This window comes from Gopherus evgoodei, chromosome 5 (assembly GCF_007399415.2).
Source record: "Gopherus evgoodei ecotype Sinaloan lineage chromosome 5, rGopEvg1_v1.p, whole genome shotgun sequence".
Taxonomy (NCBI): domain Eukaryota; kingdom Metazoa; phylum Chordata; order Testudines; family Testudinidae; genus Gopherus; species Gopherus evgoodei.
In genome coordinates, this window is record NC_044326.1 from 31,721,104 (window position 1) to 31,741,661 (window position 20,558).

The 20,558-nt window shown below is 40.7% G+C and overlaps 1 protein-coding gene across 1 annotated transcript in view; it reads right to left on the bottom strand.

Moving 5' to 3' along the window:
- The window catches only part of LDB2 (LIM domain binding 2), a 504,537-nt gene extending 484,350 nt beyond the window's left edge, over positions 1-20,187 (bottom strand). The window contains exon 1 of the mRNA XM_030564377.1: positions 20,153-20,187. Coding sequence (XP_030420237.1) covers positions 20,153-20,172 — 20 coding nt within the window. The 5' untranslated portion in view covers positions 20,173-20,187. The remainder of the gene's footprint in view (positions 1-20,152) is intronic.
- Between the last annotated feature and the right edge of the window lie 371 nt (positions 20,188-20,558).

Consider the following 20,558-nt stretch of genomic DNA (forward strand, 5'->3'; position numbering starts at 1 on the left):
TTGGTGGATGGGAGTTATTTTCATGGACAGCAATAGAAAAGAAGATGATCTGCAGTGGATTGAAGGAACACTGGCATAGGCAATATATACAGAGTTTAAGGTGAGAAGGGACTTCCAGTCATCTAGTCTGACCTCCTGTATATCACAGGCTACCAACACCTCCTAGCACCCACACGTAAACCCAACAACCTGATTCCTCCCTGTGGGCCTGCAATATCCTGCAGAACCAAAGACCCACTTAAAAACTTGCCATTCCCAATTAGAGAAAGTGAAACCAGGACCATTTCATATGGCCCCCTGAACTGTGATCAGCACAAGAGGTCCTGGGTACACAAATGTTTGGTTTTTGTTGCAAGAAGGTAAGGGCTCACAGAACACTCAGCTGACCCTTCCCTCAAAGCAGGGATCACTTACCCCCTTTCAAGTGCTGCATTTTGCTGTCAATTACAATTTATTAAACTGTTAGAAGAAAACATTATGAACATAATCACTAGTCATTTACATTTCCAAGGTGTGCAGCCGATGTTAGAAAGCAATCTCCATTACGATATTTTTTGTAGGCTTTGTCTACACTGGACTTCCATTCGTAAAACTTTTGTCAGCCCTCCAAATGACAAAAGTTTTACCAATTAAAAGCACCGGTGAGAACTTTCCTGCAGACAAAACTATCGCCTCTCACTGGGGGTAGAATTTTTTGGTCGGTGGGAGAGCTCTCTCCTGCAGACAAAAAGTACACCTTTTAGTAGCACAGCTGTGTCACTAAAAGGTGCGTAGTGTAGACATAGCCTTAACTCTGCTGAATGCCAAAAACAAAGGAATAGATGTAAGAAGATGTTTATATAGGATTGTAGCAAAGGAAGCAGGTTTTCCTCTCACAAAAAGGGCAAATTTCATCTTAGAAGAGCAGCATACATTCCTAAATGGCATCTTGCATTGTACTTGAACAAGAAACTCAGGGTTTGCGCTCAGGGCCGTCCTTAGGATTTATGGGGCCCTACGCAGTATTATTAAACTGGTGCCTCTATGCCAGATGGCAGCCCAAGCTCACAGCCTGGTGGGGGAGGCGGAGGAGGGACTTGCCACAAAGGATAATGAGATGCCCGGCCTGCCTCATGGTGGCGGAGAGTCACAGTTCCCCGCAGAGACTTCCATGCCCTCTCCCTCATGCAGAATGGACATGAAGAAAGTACCTAATTAAAAGCACTAAAATTTGGGAATAAAAAATATCAGTCACGGGGTTTTTTATATGCCCTGAAGTTTGTCAGAGATTTATTTGCAAAAACTTCATAGTAAGGGTGAGTCAGCTGTCCTGCTGAATACAACATTACATATAATGGAATACATGATGCAGCTCTTCTCTGTTTTACATTTTCTTATTCAGTATTTCTAAGTTGAACTTATATTTTAAATGTACTCAAATCTTAAGCCAGCATTCCAGATTATTACATATTTAACTCACTGAAACAAAGACATTCTTTTAAATTAATCAGAGAGGTTTAGTGTGTTCATAACAATGTTCATTGCTTTTAGAGAAAGGGAACAGTAATTTACTTTTTGTGATCTCCATAACAAGAGACATGGTTATGAAATTTCACCAACTTTAAAAAAATATGTTTCCAAAGATTTTAGGTATAACAAGGATTTTGTCTTACTAAGGTACTGATTTTGCTGGAGGTTCTTTTAAAACTAGTTCGTCGGATAGTCAGAAGTAAAGAAAGGGAAACTCTTTGTCCAGCTATCTGGAAGGGAAGGACTGTTGTCCCTTTAAGGGCTCTTTTCAGTGGGGAGTGGGGGGAGAGGTGGTGAAGGGATGGACAGAAAGGACAGGAAGACTTGGAAGCACTTTTTTTTTTAACTATATTAATTAAAATGTGTATTTTAGATAAGGGAGGTCTTTTGAAGGATTTATTTAAAAAACTGTATGTCTGAAGATCCACGCATTTAAGCTAAAGATGATTGTGCATCTAAAACTCTATGCAAGCATTTTTTAGAAATGTGATTTTATAATCTTCACCAGCTCACTAATGAAATATTTTTAAAGCAAATTTTAAACTAAGGTCCTGTAGACTGACATGTTCTGTGTAAATATTACATTAATGCACAACTGTTTTTGTCAGTAAAGTCAGAAACTGACAGTATAAAAATTTATTTAGGCATAAGCTTTCATCTGATGAAATGGGTTCCAGTCCACAAAAGCTTATGCCCAAATAATTTGTTAGTCTTTGAGGTGACACAAGGACTCGTCTTTGTTTTTGCTGATACAGACTAACAGGACTACCACTCTGAAACCTGTCAGTATATACCTTGGGGTTGGCAAATGCCTGTTAAATGGCTTTATTGCCCCTTGAATGTCTCTTTAACAGTTTCAATGTTGTGCTAATAGGTCTGGTAGGCTGGAGGTTTTTTCACTTTTAACTACTAGATTCCCTCCCAAGGAAGACTCACCAGGCTAGAGCAGCCATCTGTGGGAGCCTGCAGGAAGGGTCAGAACAGGGATAGGAAAACAAGAGGGTGGACACTAAGACCCAGTGGTGCCCCAAATTTTCAGGTGCCCTACGCAGCTGCCTATGTTGCCTATGCCTAAGGACGGCCCTGTTTGCGCTCTTGGTTCAAACAGCCATGGAGCTTGAAGGGATTCAGCTCTAATTCTGTACATGGATCAACAATCACGTCACACCCCCCGTCAGTGCCCAGCCTGGGTGGGGGAAGCTAATGATCCAACCAACGGACCAAATTCAGTGATGAATCCTGGTCATGTGCCACCTGAGGCATGTTGCGTGTACACTAAGACGACTAGGGACAATTGTAAAATACAAGCATATTCTGTACTTGATTATGGTTCATTTTAAAAAATCTTGTAGACTGCGAATTTTTCTGCCCTCATTGGTCAGTGTGAAAATATATATATATATATAAGGACAGAAAAATATATATAATTAGTACTTTTAATTACTAACAGATTCTTAAAGACAGAGGAATGTGGGTACAAAGTGATATTTCAGTTAGGAGCCTTCCTTTGACAGTACACGTCTGCATTAATAGCCAGACTTCTTATTTCTACACTATCCTTTGTTGTACCCTGTAAAAAGGAAGATATTGTTCCTTTTACAGTTTTGGTCCTTGATTCAAATAACAGCTAATATAAATTTTATGCTAAGACGAGTTAAGTTGTACAAAAACCCTTAAATCCCTTGTTACTTTCTGTAATTAAGAACACTTTCAGTACCAAAACTTTCACTGAAGCTGGGGAACAGGGCACCTCTTTGTGAATTTTACAATAAAATTTTCAGGTAAAGATTTATAGCAAAATATGGGGAAAAAATTTATGAACATGATTCTGGTTTTGCTATGGTTTTATAATAAAGGTGGAAACAAAGCTTTGCTTTTCTTCTAGACCATTAATGACCCCTAGTGGCCAAATAAATAATTAAACAAGTGTTCGAAGATGAATATTTTTGCAGAACACTACAGGATTATGTTACAGATAGACCTGGCCATAGACAAAACCAACAACTACCAAACATCTAGGTCTGACAGGAAAATAATAAAAATAAATCAGCCAATAAATATTGAAATTATCTGTAGGGCTCACTTAATCTGAAACTGAAATGCAGGAACTGTTTTAACAGCATTCTTGAGGTGAGGAATATTTTTTTTATTTGAAAGGGAGAAAACAATTTAAACAAGCAGGATGTAATTACCCTTATCAGAATTTGACTAGAGCACTGAGTTTAATACCCCTACACTTAAGCACGGTAGAGGATCTTGAATAGTCCAAAGTTGTCAGGCTCTCAATTTTCCATTTGATGCAGGGAGGACTCTGATAGGAACAAGCACAGTGGCCCCGCTACTATACTGGAGAATTTATTCGGAACTAAGGCTTTGTCTACAAGAGAAAATTGACCAGCATAGCTATAGTGAAATAACCTATTCCACTGTTCTGGAATATCTCCTTGTGTGGATGGACATTCTATTCCAGAATAAAAGTGACTTTAATAATTAGCAACAAGGAGTCCTGTGGCGACTAACAGACGTATTGGAGCATAAGCTTTCTTGGCTGAATACCCACTTCGTCAGACGCATGTAATGGAAATTTCCAGAGGCAGGTATAAATATGCAGGCCAGAATCAGTCTGAAGACAACTAGGTTAATTCAATTAGTTAGTTGAGTTAGAGTGCACTGGGCTGCTTTAATGTGCTCCAACTCACAAATTTAGCCATGCCCTAAGTCACTTTTATCCTGGAATAGAACATTCACAAAGGTAGATGGTCCAGAATAGAAATATACCTTATTCCACTGCAGGTATGTTGGTCAATTTTCCTGTGTAAACAAGCCCTGAGTTAGAGGGAAGAGTACTACTTACTGACTGGGCAATGCTTCTGCCTGCCACACTGAGGTGTTGCCTAGTGGATTTTTAAGTTTTGTAAAATACCTTGAGCCTGAGAGATGCACTTGAAATGTAAATAAAGTGATTTCCAGGATTAAAATTAGCAAAGAAATTTCCCAGAGGAAGAAAAGGTTTGAGGAGGAGAAAATCTTAGAGCACTCCACAATGGGAGAGAAGAAGGAGAAAATTTATATTCTCTACCAGAAACAAAAAAGGAGCAGTTCATATATAGAGCCACAAATTCCCTGTAGCCTTGCACTTTGCATAGTTTTTTACACCCATTTAGTTCAGGTGTAAATAACTATCAGAGTAAATAAAGGGAGAATTCTGACTTGGTAGTTCCTTTCTTCCACTAAGGGACATGCAACACACTTGTCTTCACTACAGGGCATCGATTTAGCAAGTCTGGTTAAGACATGCTAAGTCGATGGAAGAGCGCTTTCCCCTCAACATCTGTAATCCACTATCAGTGAGAGGTGGAAGCTATGTCGACAGGAGAGCGTCTCCTGTTGACATAATACAGTGTAAACATTGCAGTATGTTGACATAGGTTACATCGATTTCAGTTATATAGTTTACATAACGGAAGCTGTGTAACATACATTGACTCAGTGGTGTAGTGAAAACAAGCCCTAAATCAGTAGCCCTGAATCAGTGAATAATATAGCTGGAGTCAGTGTACCTTCGTTATGAGTTACCGCAGGGTCTACACTGGGGGGGGATTGATGGGAGAAAATCTCCCGGTGACTTATCTTACTCTTCTTGTCGGGGGCAGAGTACAGAGGTCGACTGGAGAGTGATCTGTAGTCGATTTGGCGAGTCTTTACTAGACCCACTAAATCGAATGCCGGTGGATCAGTCTCAGAGTGTCAATCCCCACTGTACTGTAGATCTGCCCTAAAGAATCAGGTCCATAAAGTCAAAACCAGGAATTATAAAAAAGGCACTGACCACACTGGATCCTTGATCAAAATGCTTAGGGAAGGTAGATGGCGGAATTAGATGAAGGAAAGCATGGAGGATGAAAACTAGAATGAAATGAATAGGTCTGAGCACCAGACAGAAAAGCAAGCAATACCCATGACACCTGAAAAGCCAGAGTGATAGCAGCTACCAAGAAGGCTGTGTTGGGAGTGGAGTTCAGACACATGAAAGAGAACCATTTGCTTTTTAAATTCTCTGAGGTAAGGAACACTGGAGACAGATGGCAGTCAGCAGGTGAAAATTTCTTCCTATAATGGAGGATGATGGTTGCAGTTTTGATAGAGACAGGGAAAAATACAGCACATTTGAACTGAGGATGACAGCTGTGCTGGAAGACACACAGAGTGTCAGTGTGGTAGGTCTCAATACACCCAGAAATACCACCAACCGTTCCCTTCTGCTTACTATTAAGCATTCATCTGTGCTGCAGCTGCACAGGCCTCGCTGTGCTCCTTGCTTCTACTTGCACTACAACATCACCAGGATATCCCACCTTCAGAAAGGGGGCCATAAAGAAAATGACTCTACACCACAGGGAAGGGACTGGGAGGGTTTGTTTTCCTCTACCCTCAAGCACTCGAGCATTCCCCAAAATGGCTGTGTTGCACTGAAAGAGAGAAGGAGCTGCTAGATATGAGAGGACAGGAAAAGCTCCAGCTCCACAGAAAAGAGAGAAGCAGGTGAGAAAAAATCCATTACTCAGAGATGTAGGGGTGCTCTTTCCTGCAGCCTGCACCACTACGATGAAGAATGCAAAGATGGGAAGACACAAGGCAAAACCCATGGAGCGAAAAGACATTGCTGAGGGCAACCTCTGGTTCACAAGGGAGTATGCTTGTGAGAGGATACAATTCATGATTTAAAGGGAGCATTTTTTAGCTCCCTTATAGCAGCTGACAGATTATAACCCCTGATACTTAAAACAGATAAAGGGAATTCTTCTTTAACTGAAATGTTAGGCCTATGTTTTTGGAGCCAGAAGGTCCTGGATCCTATCCTTGTGCTTTCCATGTATAGTTAACTACCTGAGGTAGCTAGTTATCCTGGTGTGTTTTATATATCACACAGATTTGATACCAGGTCAACGAATTCTACAAGGCAGCTGGAAAAAAGGGAAGTGAATGGCTGGTTGTAAATAGACAAAGCAGAATAAGATGCCTGAACTCAAGAAATTTAATTCTATCGGTGACTAATGGTTAGAGCATGATTTTGGGGGCCAGGTCCTGGGTTCTATTCCCAGATCTACCACTGACTTTCTGCACCCTTGGACAAGTTCAGAAGCACATGTTCTACCTAGCATGAATCAGTTGCTCATTGGGATTTCCTTTATTTGTTTCTTAAATTGAAACAGAGTTTTCTGAACCTGAATAAAGATTTGCAGGCTTCTGTGTATGGTATCTTTCTTGATAATTAATGAAACAGGTCAATATCTACTCTCAGCATAATTTATGTATTTGCTAATTACTATAGATTACATCTGAAGTGAGGTGATCACATACTTGTTAGCTCTAATTGCAACAGGAATAAAACATTAATCATGGCTGAAAAAAATACTGCAAAAGTAGGATAGGCATAAAATAGTTATTTAACTTACGCTAAGAAAGCAACTCTTATGACACCAGTGCCAGTAATCTAGTTCCTTAACGATTGTCAAAACCCTAGAATATTCCTGTTCTATACTATAGCATTATGATCTAAAGAGTTTAAAGTGGCAGAAATCCCTGGATGAGGTGGAGGCAGGGCCAGATTTCCAATAATGCACAGTAAGCATGTGCCTAGAGGTTGGCGTTCTAGAAGAACCTCAAAGTTAAAGGTGGGTTAAAAGTTTCATTTTTTCCAGACAACATGAAAATCAGCTGTAGACGGGTGTTGGGGACAGGCACTGAAGATGCTGTGCCTAGGGATGTGTAAGGTGTAAATCCAGCTCTGGGTGGAGGCGGGAAACAATTAAACTTCTATCAAATGAAACATACTATAATTTTGTTAGAATTCCTCCAAAAATGCACACATTTTCCAAAATGAAATACTTGCAACTCTGAGACTCAGGAACACAATAATCAAGCCCCCAGTCTACTAATTAGGTCTACCAGTCATTTACGTCTGCCCTTAGATACTAATAAATTTCACCAGGTTATCTGGTTTTCTGGCATCCATATTGCTCCTTTTAATCCCCCCCAAATTGGAATGTGGTGGAAACATGTTGCCATGATGCTGGCTGAGCAGGAGTGAAGGTCTTTTAAAAATTGACAAAACTCTAACAACTGTTCTATTTTCCATGATTTTTCCACCACGATTTTCCACCATTTTGGTGCAACACGCTGCTTTGCAACTATAGATCTTTGATTTTAAGCACTAGAAGAGAAGGAGCAAACTCAGGATTACATTCCATAAGCCAGGTTTCAGCCTTTTTTTCTCTTCTGGGCTCAATGTACAATCTTTGCTTTGGGGATGGTCAGTCTGGCTAAAATATTGAAATGGTCCATATCATCCCTTAATAGTTTTTCAATTTTGTCCCCGTGTGGTTCCTAGTTCTTTGTAATTCAGATCAATCCAGATTTCCACTTAGACTGTAACAGTAATATGAACCTATAAACTGTCAAATCCCTCCAATCTTCAATATGTGGGTGTACCAGGGATTTATATAGAGGCAATATGATATTTTCTGTCTTATTATCTATCCCTTTCCTAATGATTCCTGACATTCTGTTATGTTTTTTGACTGCCACCGCACATTGAGTAGATGTGTTCACAGAACTATCCACAATGACTCCAAGATCTCTTTCTTGAGTGGTTAACAGCTAATTTAGACCCCATCATTTTATATATATAATTGGGATTATGTTTTACAATGTGCATTACTTTGCATTTATCAACATTGAATTTAATCTGCCATTTTGTTGCCCAGTCACCCAATTTGTGAGAGCCCTTTGTAACTCTTCACAGTCTGATTTGGACCTAACTATCTTGAGTAGTTTTGTACTATATTCAAATTTTGCCACCTCACTGTTTACCCCTTGTTCCAGATTTTTTATGAATATGTTGAATAGGACTGCTCCCAGTACAGATCCCTGGGAGACACCACTATCTACATCTCTCCATTCTTAAAACTGACCATTTATTCCTAGCCTTTGTGTGGCAAAGTACCTGCTTCTCCTCAGCAGGCTCAGTCCTTTTTATCCTTGGAAACACCGGCTTGGGCAAAGCAAATCCTCCCAGGTAGCACAGGGTCTGGCTGATCCTTCCCTCAGTCAGTCCCTTGTGCTGGTTTTCTCCCCTTCTGGGGACAGAATGCAGCCTTCCTTGCTGGAAGGGTTCAGAGCCTTGCTGCACCTAACTTGCTGGCTGCTTCTCTCACTCTCCCCTCTGCTTCCACGCCAGGGAGGGTTTAAAAAGGTCTACAGCAGTTAGGGCCAGATGAACTAATTAGTTTCCTGGTAACTCCTTTTCCAGCTGAACCTTATTTCCCCATGGCTATCTCTCCTCAGTGGATAGGGAGAGGCCTTTAACGCCTTGGGACTAATTACTACCCCTCCCTTTGTAACCATTTGTCCTGGGTTTGCCACATTTGTTTCCTATCTTTTAACTAGTTATTGATCCATGCGAGGACCTTGCCTCTTATTGCATGACAGCTTACTTTGCTTAAGAGCCTTTGGTGAGGGACCTTGTCAAAGGTTCTGTGAAAATCTAAGTACACTATATCCACTGGATCACCCTCGTCCACATGCTTGTTGATCTGCCTCAAACAATTTTAGTATTCTAGAATTCTTGACAAGGCATGATTTCCCTTTACAAAAACTATCTTGACTCTTCCCCAACAAATTGTGTTCATCTATGTGTCTGATAATTCTGTTCTTTACTATAGTTTCAGCCAATTTGCCTTATACAGAAGTTAGGCTTACCAGCCTGTAATTGACGAGATCGCCTCTGGAGCCTTTTTAAAAGATTGGCATCACATTAGCTATCCTCCAGTCATCTGGTACAGAAGCTGATTTAAATGATATTTCACATAGCACAATTAGTAGTTCTGCAATTTCATATTTGAGTGCCTTGAGAACTCTTGGGTGAATACCACCTGGTCCTGGTGACTTAGTGTTGTTTAATTTATCAATTTGTTCCAAAACCTCCTCAACTGACACCTCAATCTGGGACAGTTCCTCAGATTTGCCACCTAAAAAGAATGGCTCAGGTGTGGGGATGTCCCTCACATCCTAAACCCTGAAGATTGATGCAAAGAATTCATTTAGTTTCTCCACAATGACCTAATCTTCCTTGGCTGCTCCTTTAACATCGCTATTGTTCAGTGGCCCTAATGGTTGTTTAGCATGCTTTCTGCTTCTGATGTACTTTAAAAAAATGGTTGCCATTACTTTTTGAGTCATTGGCTAACTGTTCTTCAAATTCTTATTTGGCCTTCCTAATTCTGTTTTTACATTTCACTTGCCAGAGTTATGCTCCTTTCTATTTTCCTCAGTAAGATTTAACTTTTTAAAGGATGCCTTTTTGCCTCTAACTACTTCTTTTAGTTTGTTGTTTAGCCCCCATGGCACCTATTTGGTCCTCCTACTATATTATTTAATTTGGGGTATACATTTAAATTGAACCTTTATTATAGTGTCTTTAAAAAGTTTCCATGCAGCTTGTAGTGATTTCACTTTTGGCATTGTACCTTTTAATTTCTGTTTAACTAACTTCCTCATTTTTGTGTAGTTCCCCTTTCTGAAATTAAATGCTACCATGGTGGGCTGCTTCCCCCGCCGTCCCAGGGATGTTAAATTTTATTATGTTATGCTCACTATTTCCTAGTAGTTCAGCTATATTCACCTCTTGGACCAGATCCTGTGCTTCATTTAGGACTAAATCAAAAATTGCCTCTCCTCTTGTGGGTTCCAGGACTAGCTGCTCCAAGAAGCAGTCATTTAAAGTATCAAGAAACTTTATCTCTTCATCCCATCCTGAGGTGACATGTACCCCGTCAATATGAGGATAATTGAAATCCCCTATTATTATTGAGTTTTTTATTTTTATAGCCTCTCTAATCTCACTGAGCATTTCACAGTCACTATCACCATTCTGGTCAAGTGGCTGATAGTATATTCCTACTGCTATATTTCTTATTATTCAAGGATAGAATTACTATCCACAGAGATTCTATGGTACAGTTTGGTTCATTTAAGATTTTTATTTCATTTGACTCTGTGCTTTCTTTCACATATAGAGCCACTCCCCCACCAGTATGATCTATTCTGCCCTTTTTATATATTTTGTACCCTGGTATTATTGTGTCCCACTGATTATCCTCATTCCATTCTTCTGCCAGTTCCCCCCAAAACTCTATCCCTTCTGCCCAATCTGTCCCAGTCCTGTTTCTTCTCCACTCCTGGATCCTCATCCCAGTTCCATTCTCCTTATCTAGTCTCCATTCTTCAGGCTTCTCATCCTGAGGGTGACCAGATGTCCCTATTTTATAGAAACAGTCCCAATTTTGGGGTCTTTTTTCTTATATAGGCTCCTATTACTCACCACCCCTGTCCCAATTTTTCACATTTGCTGTCTGTTTTTCACATCCTTGTCCCAGTCTTCTTGCCCAGCAAGACCCAGTTTCACCCCTCCAAACTCCTTATCCCATTCCCAGTTCCCCTCACCCATCCCAGCTTCTTCCCCCATCTCTTTGAACAACAGTTCCCATTGTCCCTCTACTTCCAAGCTACTCCATCAGCTCTGTTCCGCTCCCCCTCAGCATATTCCTTCCCATGACAACTCACTGGTTCTCAATCCCCGTCTCCTTGCCTAGTCAGTCCCAAGCAATACCCCCAGATTTCTCATCCAATTTCTGCCTCCTAGTCCTCGAACCCATCCCCAACTATTCCTTCCCAGCTCCCAGTCTCCTAACACAGCCGATCACAGTCCCCTTCCCCTGGATCCCAGTCTCCTTGTCCAGCCAGGCCCAGTGTCCCCAACCCCAACTCCCAGTCCCTGTTTTCCTTCCAGTCTCCAGCCTTAGTTTCTACCCCCATCCCTCCTAATTCCTTGTCCCAAACTATTCCTTCCAACCCTCCCCCACCCCTCAAGTCCAGCTCTTGTCCCTTTTGCATTTGAATCAGGAAACTTCCTCTTCCATACTGCCTGGGCCCAGAGGGTGGGGACGAGGGTGTCAGTGAGAACACAGGGAGACAGGCTCCCTGCTTTCATTTCAGGTGCCTGCCTGGAACAGTCTGTAGCAGCTCACAGTACAATTGCAGGAATAGCCCTGATCAGACCAGAGCAGGCAGCTATCCATTGCAAACAGCATCTTCAGGGAATATGGCTGCTAAATGCTAAGAATTCTATACTCAGCATCTGTTAACTGTGTTTTTTCAAATGCCAAATTTGGACAGATTTCCATGGATATAATAAAAGGAACATCCCTAACACAAAAGCCACCTGCCAGCCAAACTTTAAGTCCCTGCTTCAAAGTATGGGGGCTGTGGAGCTTTTCAAAGAAAAGGTCACCAGAATTTCACATTGACAACTTATTTTCGGAAATATCTAAACCATTTTGGCTGATTTTTTTTTCAGAAAAGTTCAGCCTGAGGCAGATACCCAGAATAGAAAATTTCAACCCAAATGGTTTACATTTAGCAAAGTTTTAAGCAACTAGAAACAGGATCTTAAGTGTTGGGTACCCTTAATAGAAGGCAGGGCTACAGTGCGGGCAAAATCAAAATTGTCAACAAGTTCCTACAGGAGGATCCTAGTATCAGGATCTCTCAGATGAGTGATTGTTAGGCCTATGCTCAAGAAGCCGTCTCTTAGCATTGACAATCTCAGTCCCTCACAATCTCTAAACTTTCTTTGGGAACGATTATGACAAAGGGACTTTTGTGGCGTTATCTAGTCTTGGACTTTTGATTGGTTCTGAAGGCAAGTTAATAATCTGACCCAAGGACTATCTGGGGTCCATCAGGTTCTATAACTTCACCTCTTTTCTCACAATATGTATGCAAAGCCCCTAGGAGAGAGAGAGTAAAGTTTTGGGATGCTGTGCTGGCAATATATCAGTGTTTGTCCTTTTCATCAGGTCCAAATGATAGTCCCCGTTCTTCCCTTTTTTCAATCGTCTAGCCATAATTACAGCTTGGATGAGAATTAACTGTCTGATGCTCAATCTAGATAAATCATAAGTGATGTACTGGACTGGGGGAAACATTGGGAAGAGATAACAGAGGTGATGTCTGTGCCTTTTGCAAGGAAGTTGTGATCTTTCCTTTCAAACCTCGGTCTCACTGCAGCAATCCATGCCTTTGTCACTTCTAGAATGGCTTATCACAACGAGCTACTCTTGAAGTCCACTTGTAACTTCAGCTAGTACAGCTGCCCTGCTTAGAATAACTTCTTGCAGAGATTGTAGGGCATCTGTACTTCACAAGACCGTAGCTTTGAATTTGTGGGTATAAGGTACTCACTTTGATCCCTAAAGCCCACATAATATGGATCCTGGCCATTTTAGAAACAGACAAATACTTTGTGATCCACCCACACAGTTGAGATGAGGTGAGATGTTCATGCTTACAGTCCCTAGAGTTAAATAATTGGTTTTGACCCTAAAATTTGTTTCACTCATTGGTCTGAGAGGGCTGAAGCTTGTTGTTCTTTAGAACATGGGCTTTTGCCTGAGGGGTTTTGTCTTTTTTTTTCCATGTCCTGGCAAATTTTGAGTTGACCTTGACTTATTTGACATAGGCTTCAATTCATGTGCTTTTTATCACTTGTGTAAACTCACGAATTGCAACAGGAGCAATTAAAAAAAGTACAAATACAGAAAAAATACCAAAATTTTATTTAAAAAACTTTTTGCTAAAAAGCCAAGGCAGCTGAAACAGTGAAATCAGCCTTATATGCTGCCAAATAGGGTCCTAATACACTTCTCTTTTAAATTATTATTTTGACCCTTCTATTTTTATTTCTATTTTAAGCAGTAAGAGCGGATAAATCTTTGTCTACTTGTTCCAAATAAGTTCCTCTCCTAGAACAGTAAACTTCATTTTTAACCTCCTTGCTTTGAAAAACATTCACTTTATAAAAACAGAGAAAATTAACGTTTTCTTGACTCTGTCAGTTGGTGCTTCTCTTCGTTCAAACCTGTGGAAGAGATGTATCAAACCCGGAAAGAAAGACGATGGGGCTTTTCTAGAGCCATGTAATATTTACACAGTGCAGTCACAGATAGTCACTGGACTTAACTGCCTCCTTACACACTGCGTAGTAGCACAGCACCACTTCGTTCAACACAACACAGATGCAAACAGCTGAAAAAAGTCATATCTGATTGAGGAGGAGTTCTGAGTGCCCAGATTTGCCTATCAAGGTTTAAGAAAAGCACATTATGTACCTGAATAATGTGCCTAATATTGCATTCTGGCTTCCAAGTGCTATATTTCATGCCTTTGATTCTTTGTGAAACTGATTTGATTTGTTATGCAACATTCATTTAGAGCCACCTCTATATTTCTCTCTCCTCCCCCGCTTGTTGTTTTATTTCTGATAAAAGATGGGGGGGGGGAACTTTTTGAAAACATTTTCTTGCAAGTAAATGTTTTAACAGACATTTTTTAAACAGCTCTAGTACCGATTATTTTCATCTGCCCTATAAAATAATTTAGCATGGAACCCTTTCTCAAAGACACAGAAATAATAAGCAAAGGAAAATGGTAATAAAAGCCATGATACTGAAATCACAAAAATAAGCCCCTCTAACTTAAGCAGGAAAAAGCTTTCGATGAACTTCATCTTCTGTGGAAAGAGGTTTAGAGAGAGCAGAAAATGTTGTAGAAAAATCAGAGATGAGAGTGAAGCCAGCAGGAGTTGAGCGAAGCATTGGAAACTTCACAAACATGGTGTTTAAGTATCCACAATGTGATGGCCATACCTAAGGGTCTTGAAAATTGGCCGGTTAATTGTTTAGTTTTCATAGGAAATAGGCAAGGCTGATGTATTACAATTCAAAGGCATTAGCATCAATTTAGCTCTTGAGTTTATGGTAACAAAACCAAGCCAGACCAATTGACAGAAAAAAATAGAAATCTAAGCACAGAGAAAATCCCTGGAACCCGTATATTTGGGAGTCTCCAGAATCAATATTGAAATAAAAACTCTCTGCCAGTCTGCCACAGAACTTAGAACTGGGGCATTGCACATAATTTAGATCCAGCTTGCAGCAGAATACGCAGGACGTTTGTTAGGGTTCGGTTTCCTGTTAAGGCAGCACAACTACCACCTCTTACCACAGGCAGCTTTGCTGTAACATCATGTGTCAGAGTTAACAGAAGTAAGGGCAACTCATCACAAATGATGCCTTTGCAATACTGTTTCCTCTGAAAATGTCTTCTGGAAAGTGGCCCGATGTAAGATCCCGTGAGAATTCCAAGCAGCATATGGCTAAAGTTTGTATTGTCCCAGGCCAAACATGTTACTGATACTCAATAGATAGTCATGTCTGAGGATTCTTTTAAAGTGTGTTCATAGCAACTAACCCTACAGTATAATTTGGATGTTAATAGGAAGCTTTCCTAATCTCCCCTCCACCAAAAAATACAGTTTGCAAACTGATATTGATAGCCAGGTTTCACTTTGCATTGATACAGTCTAACGTATGAACTCTTTATAGTCCACATCCAGATGTGTATTGAACCGAGCCATCTGTTCCATCTGAGACACAAAAGAGATCACATAAAATGAACTCAAACCCCTACTGTGCTTCTGAGTAGGTGGACAAATAATCAGGTCTACAATAAAACAGAAGTTATTTTGTGTTGGTGTGGATGGCACTTTATAGACAACTGGGAAAACAAGGTCCCTGATCTGAAGAGCTTGCAGCCTAACTGAGAAAGAATCATGAGCAAATGATGACAGATGATTGGGGAGGGAGGCTAACAGCAGAAAGTAAGGCAAAATGCAAAACTGCTCTAGAGGGATTGCTGTTTACAAGAGGATGTGCTGTGGGTTTGAGATTTTTCAATCTGACATATGTGTTCTAGATATTTGTTTGGCCTTTCCTCTACATTGTAGTGACAGGTGAGAAGGGGATTATTATTATTTGTAAGGCTACCTTTTAGTCATGGGTATTTTTAGTAAAAGTCATGGACAGGTCACAGGCAATAAACAAAAATTCATGCCTGTGACCTGTCTTTGACTTGTACTATAAATACCTGACTAAATCTTGGAGGGGGGATGCTGCTGCGGGGGAGGAAGGGGGCATCAGGGGAGCTACTGCTGGGGAAGGAGCTGGCAAACCGCTGCTGGGGGGAAGAGCCAGGACCAGCGGCATCAGCTGCCAGGGGCTGCCGACAGCGGCTTCTCTGGCTGCCCCGGGAACACTGCTGGGGACCACTAAGCAGCTACTGCTGCAGTGCTCCTGGGACCGCTGGTCAGGCACTCCCTGGGGCCAGCTGCACCGGCTGCTGCTCGGACGGTCCCTGGGGCCAGCTCTGCGGGTCTGCCGAACAGCAGCCAATGTGGCTGGCCACAAGGCCGCTCCAGCAGCGGCTGGTGTGGCTGGTTTCAGGGCTGCCCGAGCGGCTGGCTGCAGAGCTGCTCCAGCAGTGGTCAGTGTGGCTGTCCCCAGGGCCGCCCAAGCAGCTAGCCCCAGAGCCAGCAGCTTGGGCACCTTGGGGTCAGCCATACTGGCCACTGCAGAAGTCACAGAGGTTGTGGAAAGTCAAGGAATCTGCTACTGCTGTGGCACCCATGACAGACACAGATTCCTAATTATTTGTATTATCGTAGCACGTAGAATTCCCAGTCATCAACCAGGAGCCCATTGTGCTAGGCACTGTATAGACAATGCCCTAGAGAGCTATCAGGATTGTACCAAAGCAAAGATTAAGAGGGAGAGGCAAGTTGAAAGAAATGATTTTTTATTGGCAAATTTCAAGAAATATCATTCTAGGCAAAAGGTGTAGCATGGAAATAGGCATCAAATCATGTGTCGAAGCAGAAGACAAAGGAGAGTGGTCAGGTAAGAGGTATGGGTTGAACACAGAGTGTGAAATGGGGAATGAGAAAAGAGATGTAGATATGAGGCTTGAGCAGAGCTCCGCAGAGCATTGAGTGTCAGGATGAGGAGAGAACTTAAAGCAGAAAGGCATAAGGTATCAGTGATGGGTTTCTTGGAGTGGAAACTGACCTCGTCAGAGTTGCAGGAAAGGAAAAGGATTATAAAAGAGGGATAGCAAAGCCTGTGGTGCAATCTGACAACTGAGCAGTGAGTTCAGCTGCTCATTGCTGTTGGAGAAAGAGTGCAGAAGGGTATGACTGTGGGGAGTGCTGTTAGATGACTTGTCCCTAGTGGTATAGAAGGGTTCTGGCAGATTAGGGTGGTGTCTGCTCCACGTACATTTCCCCTGGTCATCCACTTCCCTGACAGTTTTCCCTTCTTCCTACCTCCCCAAGATCTCTCTCTGGGGAGATTCAAATTTTGGTCTTGGATGATACAAGCTCTGAAATACCTAGAATCTAAAATAAAGGCAGATGACAAGTAACAATGTATCTAGGATCCTCTGCATTCCAGTACAAATGCAAGTGGATTCTAACTTCATTGAAGATAGGCAAGAGTCGTAGCTGGGCGAGAGGCGATCTCTATGTGGTAGCAGCTCAGACATCTCCTAGAACCTGTGTAGATTGGCTCTTTCCCTCCCTCTGTGTAGGCCATCACTGCAATAGATAAATGTCGTTCTCAAACCCTGGGTATGCAGGAAGCACATGCACATCATAGTACTTCACTCCATGTTGATAACTTTCTAGTTTTCTCCTCTAACATCAATTCACTGATACCCAACTGAGTTACTGAGGCTCAAATTACTGAACCAACTAAACTCAAACTTACACCAGTACAATCCTACCCTCATCAATGGAGTGGCACCAGTGTAGACAAGAAATGAAATGGTTTTGTCCCTCTGAGTAATGAACTCTACTACCTACCTGGAATCTCCCTTACTATAACCTCCAAAGACTTTCTTTACTTGAAGGTTTTAACAATGAGGCTCTACTAGAAGTGACTACATGAAAGTAACACTCTCTTACTCAAGGAATCTGGAATTGTATGTATTCAGAACAATATCTGATGAATGAGACTGACATATCTTTTTACTGCTTTGTATTTATTTGTATTGTTATTAAGCTAAAATGAAAAGCACCCATTTAATTCCCTATAAAAATATACTAACAATCTATTTAAAATATACTAATAAAGACATGTCCATTACCTCAGATCATAATAAATAACCCAGCAACAACATAAATATAACAAAAATTAGCTGAATTCCTCAGATAACCCACCCAATCCTACACCACTGCTGCCCAATCTCCACCTCCTTGTGGGCCGGGGGGGGGGGAAAGTGAGTCTTTTTACTCTTATTAGCCATGTTGCCTCTGAAGTGCTATTGGAGAGGGAGCTGGATTCTCTTCTGTTCCTTTGAAAATAAAACATTTGCTAAATTTCAAATGCAACAGCAAATTTTTCCCTCAGTTAAAACTACGCAAACCCATTGCCTTCATGGGGTAGCACAGATGTGACCAAAGGCAAAACTTGGTTTTGCTAAATCTTTTTTACTGTGATGTTGTTATTGTGGTACATGGGAAAAACCCAGGTGGCTTGACTGGCATAGTCCAGGTTGAATTTCCATAGCTAGGAAAAGCATTTTTACTTGTAAATGGAGCAAGCTGGCTCTGGCATTCTCAGAGGCTCAGAAACACTCTACCATGAACACAGAACTCCACAGTATGTTTCATACCGTCACTTTTCACAGTATAGCAACACTTCACTATTAAAAATCAGGCCTAAAAAATACCATTTCTGTGTAACTTGAGCTCTCATTGTATATATTTAAAAGAAATTATCACTGAAAAAATATGACTTACAAAAGGTAAAACGCTCTGTATTAAACTGACAGAGTTCCATAATACACTGTTATACATATATTTTAAAATATTATGCCCATGATGGATATGTTCAAATATTAAAGAGTACATGGGTGCAATTCATAACCAAATATTACAAATTGGTGGTTATTTATTCCCAAATGATCCTATGATAATCCTCCAGGGACTTACTAGTCACACTCAGAGAAATAAAGAATTAATCTTTTATTGGCAACCAGCTGCTAGACTATTGGTAGGTTCTCACTGGAAAAAGAAAAATAGCCCAGTATTAGTGGAGTAGTTCTAAAAACTATGAAAGTTTATTATTATGGAAATATTAAGGCATCAAGTATGTACCCAGCAAAATAGACAGAGGATAAGTAGATACTTTGCTACTTGGTTATCATTTCTTTAATACTCAGACAGAATACACCAAATAAGAATCACATCTGATGAATGTTTTTGAATATTAAGTTTGTGATACATACCTGCATTAATAAACATGATGAAAGAAACTTCTGATGCTTTGCTAGTGATGATTTGTAAACCTGTTAAAACTTCCTATATAAACAGTTAAATTTTAAAAGTTTATACAGCCTGTAGTTGCAAAATCTTACATGCAGATGTTCTGTATAGTTACTTAGAAGGCCTCCAATGCTGCAATATCTGAGTGACTATGAAGTATTTAAAAATAGACGCTTACAGTGACCATCTCTCCCTCTTTCTTCCTTCCCTTCACATAGCTTGATTCATGTGTAAGAGTTTGTTTATGTTCATGTGTCAATGAGTGGGTGGGTTGTATGTCTGAGCGTGTGAAGAAACTGGAGGAAAGCCAAATCAAAGAAGTGAGTTTCTGAACAACTGAGATCAGCGGTTATCTCATTGCTTGTGGAAGCGAGTTTCCTAATCCAGATCCACAAATGAAAGTTCTACCTCAGGCACACACAAACCTCCCAGCTCTTCCTTCAGAACTACGATACAGCACCCTACTGAAATGAGTTTTGTTGAGACTGGGTCTGTAGGACCCTCAATCTAAGATACATTAGATTCACTCTAGCCTTTATTAAGGGGAAATGGCAACATTTTTCTTTTATGGTCTTTTTATCAGGCCACATTAATGAGAGTTTGAGCATCCAAAGATTGGAACAGTCAATAACGTTCTTCCCTTTGATGCTTTATATGTGAAATATCACCAGTGCTCCATGAATCCAAAAGGGATAACACTACCTCCCTTAAAGAAAACATTTAAAACACTTCCAAAGTCCCCACATGTCATCTTGCCTTGCATCGGTCTTGGTGAAAATACAACAGCAGACACTAGCTAATCTACTAATCTAAAATCACGATCCATGAGTTGTGTCTCATATGCTTCCTTATCTGTCTCTCTCTCTCTGACACACACACACACATTCTTTATACACTCCCATGTGTAAAGTCTCCCTGAGTAAAGTCACAGACACAAATCTTTAATTCAGAAACATGAATATATTAAATGCCATTTTGTTTCCAGTTAACCTCATTCAAGATAATGCCTTTCTCCTCTCTAACTTTGATTGGTTCTCTGTCATATATAATCCATCTCAACTTCATTTCTTTTGCTTTATATGATGTACTCTATGCCATTCTCTCTCCACCTGTATATAAACACATGTATTAACACTCATATTATAGCCACTGCTGTGACTGCATTATTATAACATTATTTTGTTCGCAGTAAACTCCCTGTTGTGTCTCTGGTGTTCTGTGATTAGGATCATTCAGACACACAGTTTGGTTATGGTTCATTTGATCAACTTTTAACAGATTATTTTCAATGGCCGAATTTTTATTCCATGCTTTTGCTGTTGAATAAAAAATGAAGATAATGGAGGAGAAAACATTACTTACCCTGCATCTCGGTCTAACATATTGCCTGAATCATACAGGAGGACACCAGGGATATCAGGAAGATGTTGCTGTGGAGAGAGGAACTTGAGAGACTTTATTGGACAATATCCTAGGAAGAAATGACAAGCCAGTACCCACGTTTACCGTTTCTAAATCTGAGCATTGATTCTGCTTTCACAAATGGCTTTCATCAAATGCAAATCACAAGCTTGGCATCTGCTTGAGTAACCAGGCAGCCCTGTCCCCCTTGAAGGAGAACAAAAGCCATCGAATCAAAGGGTTTTTAAAAGGACGGCAAACTTATTGTAAGCAAAGGAAGGTTAAAAGTCTGCCAGGCTAAAGTGTACCTCTCAGAAACCCCAGCAATGAAGCCACACTTATCTTTATGATTCTGTGCAGGAAAACT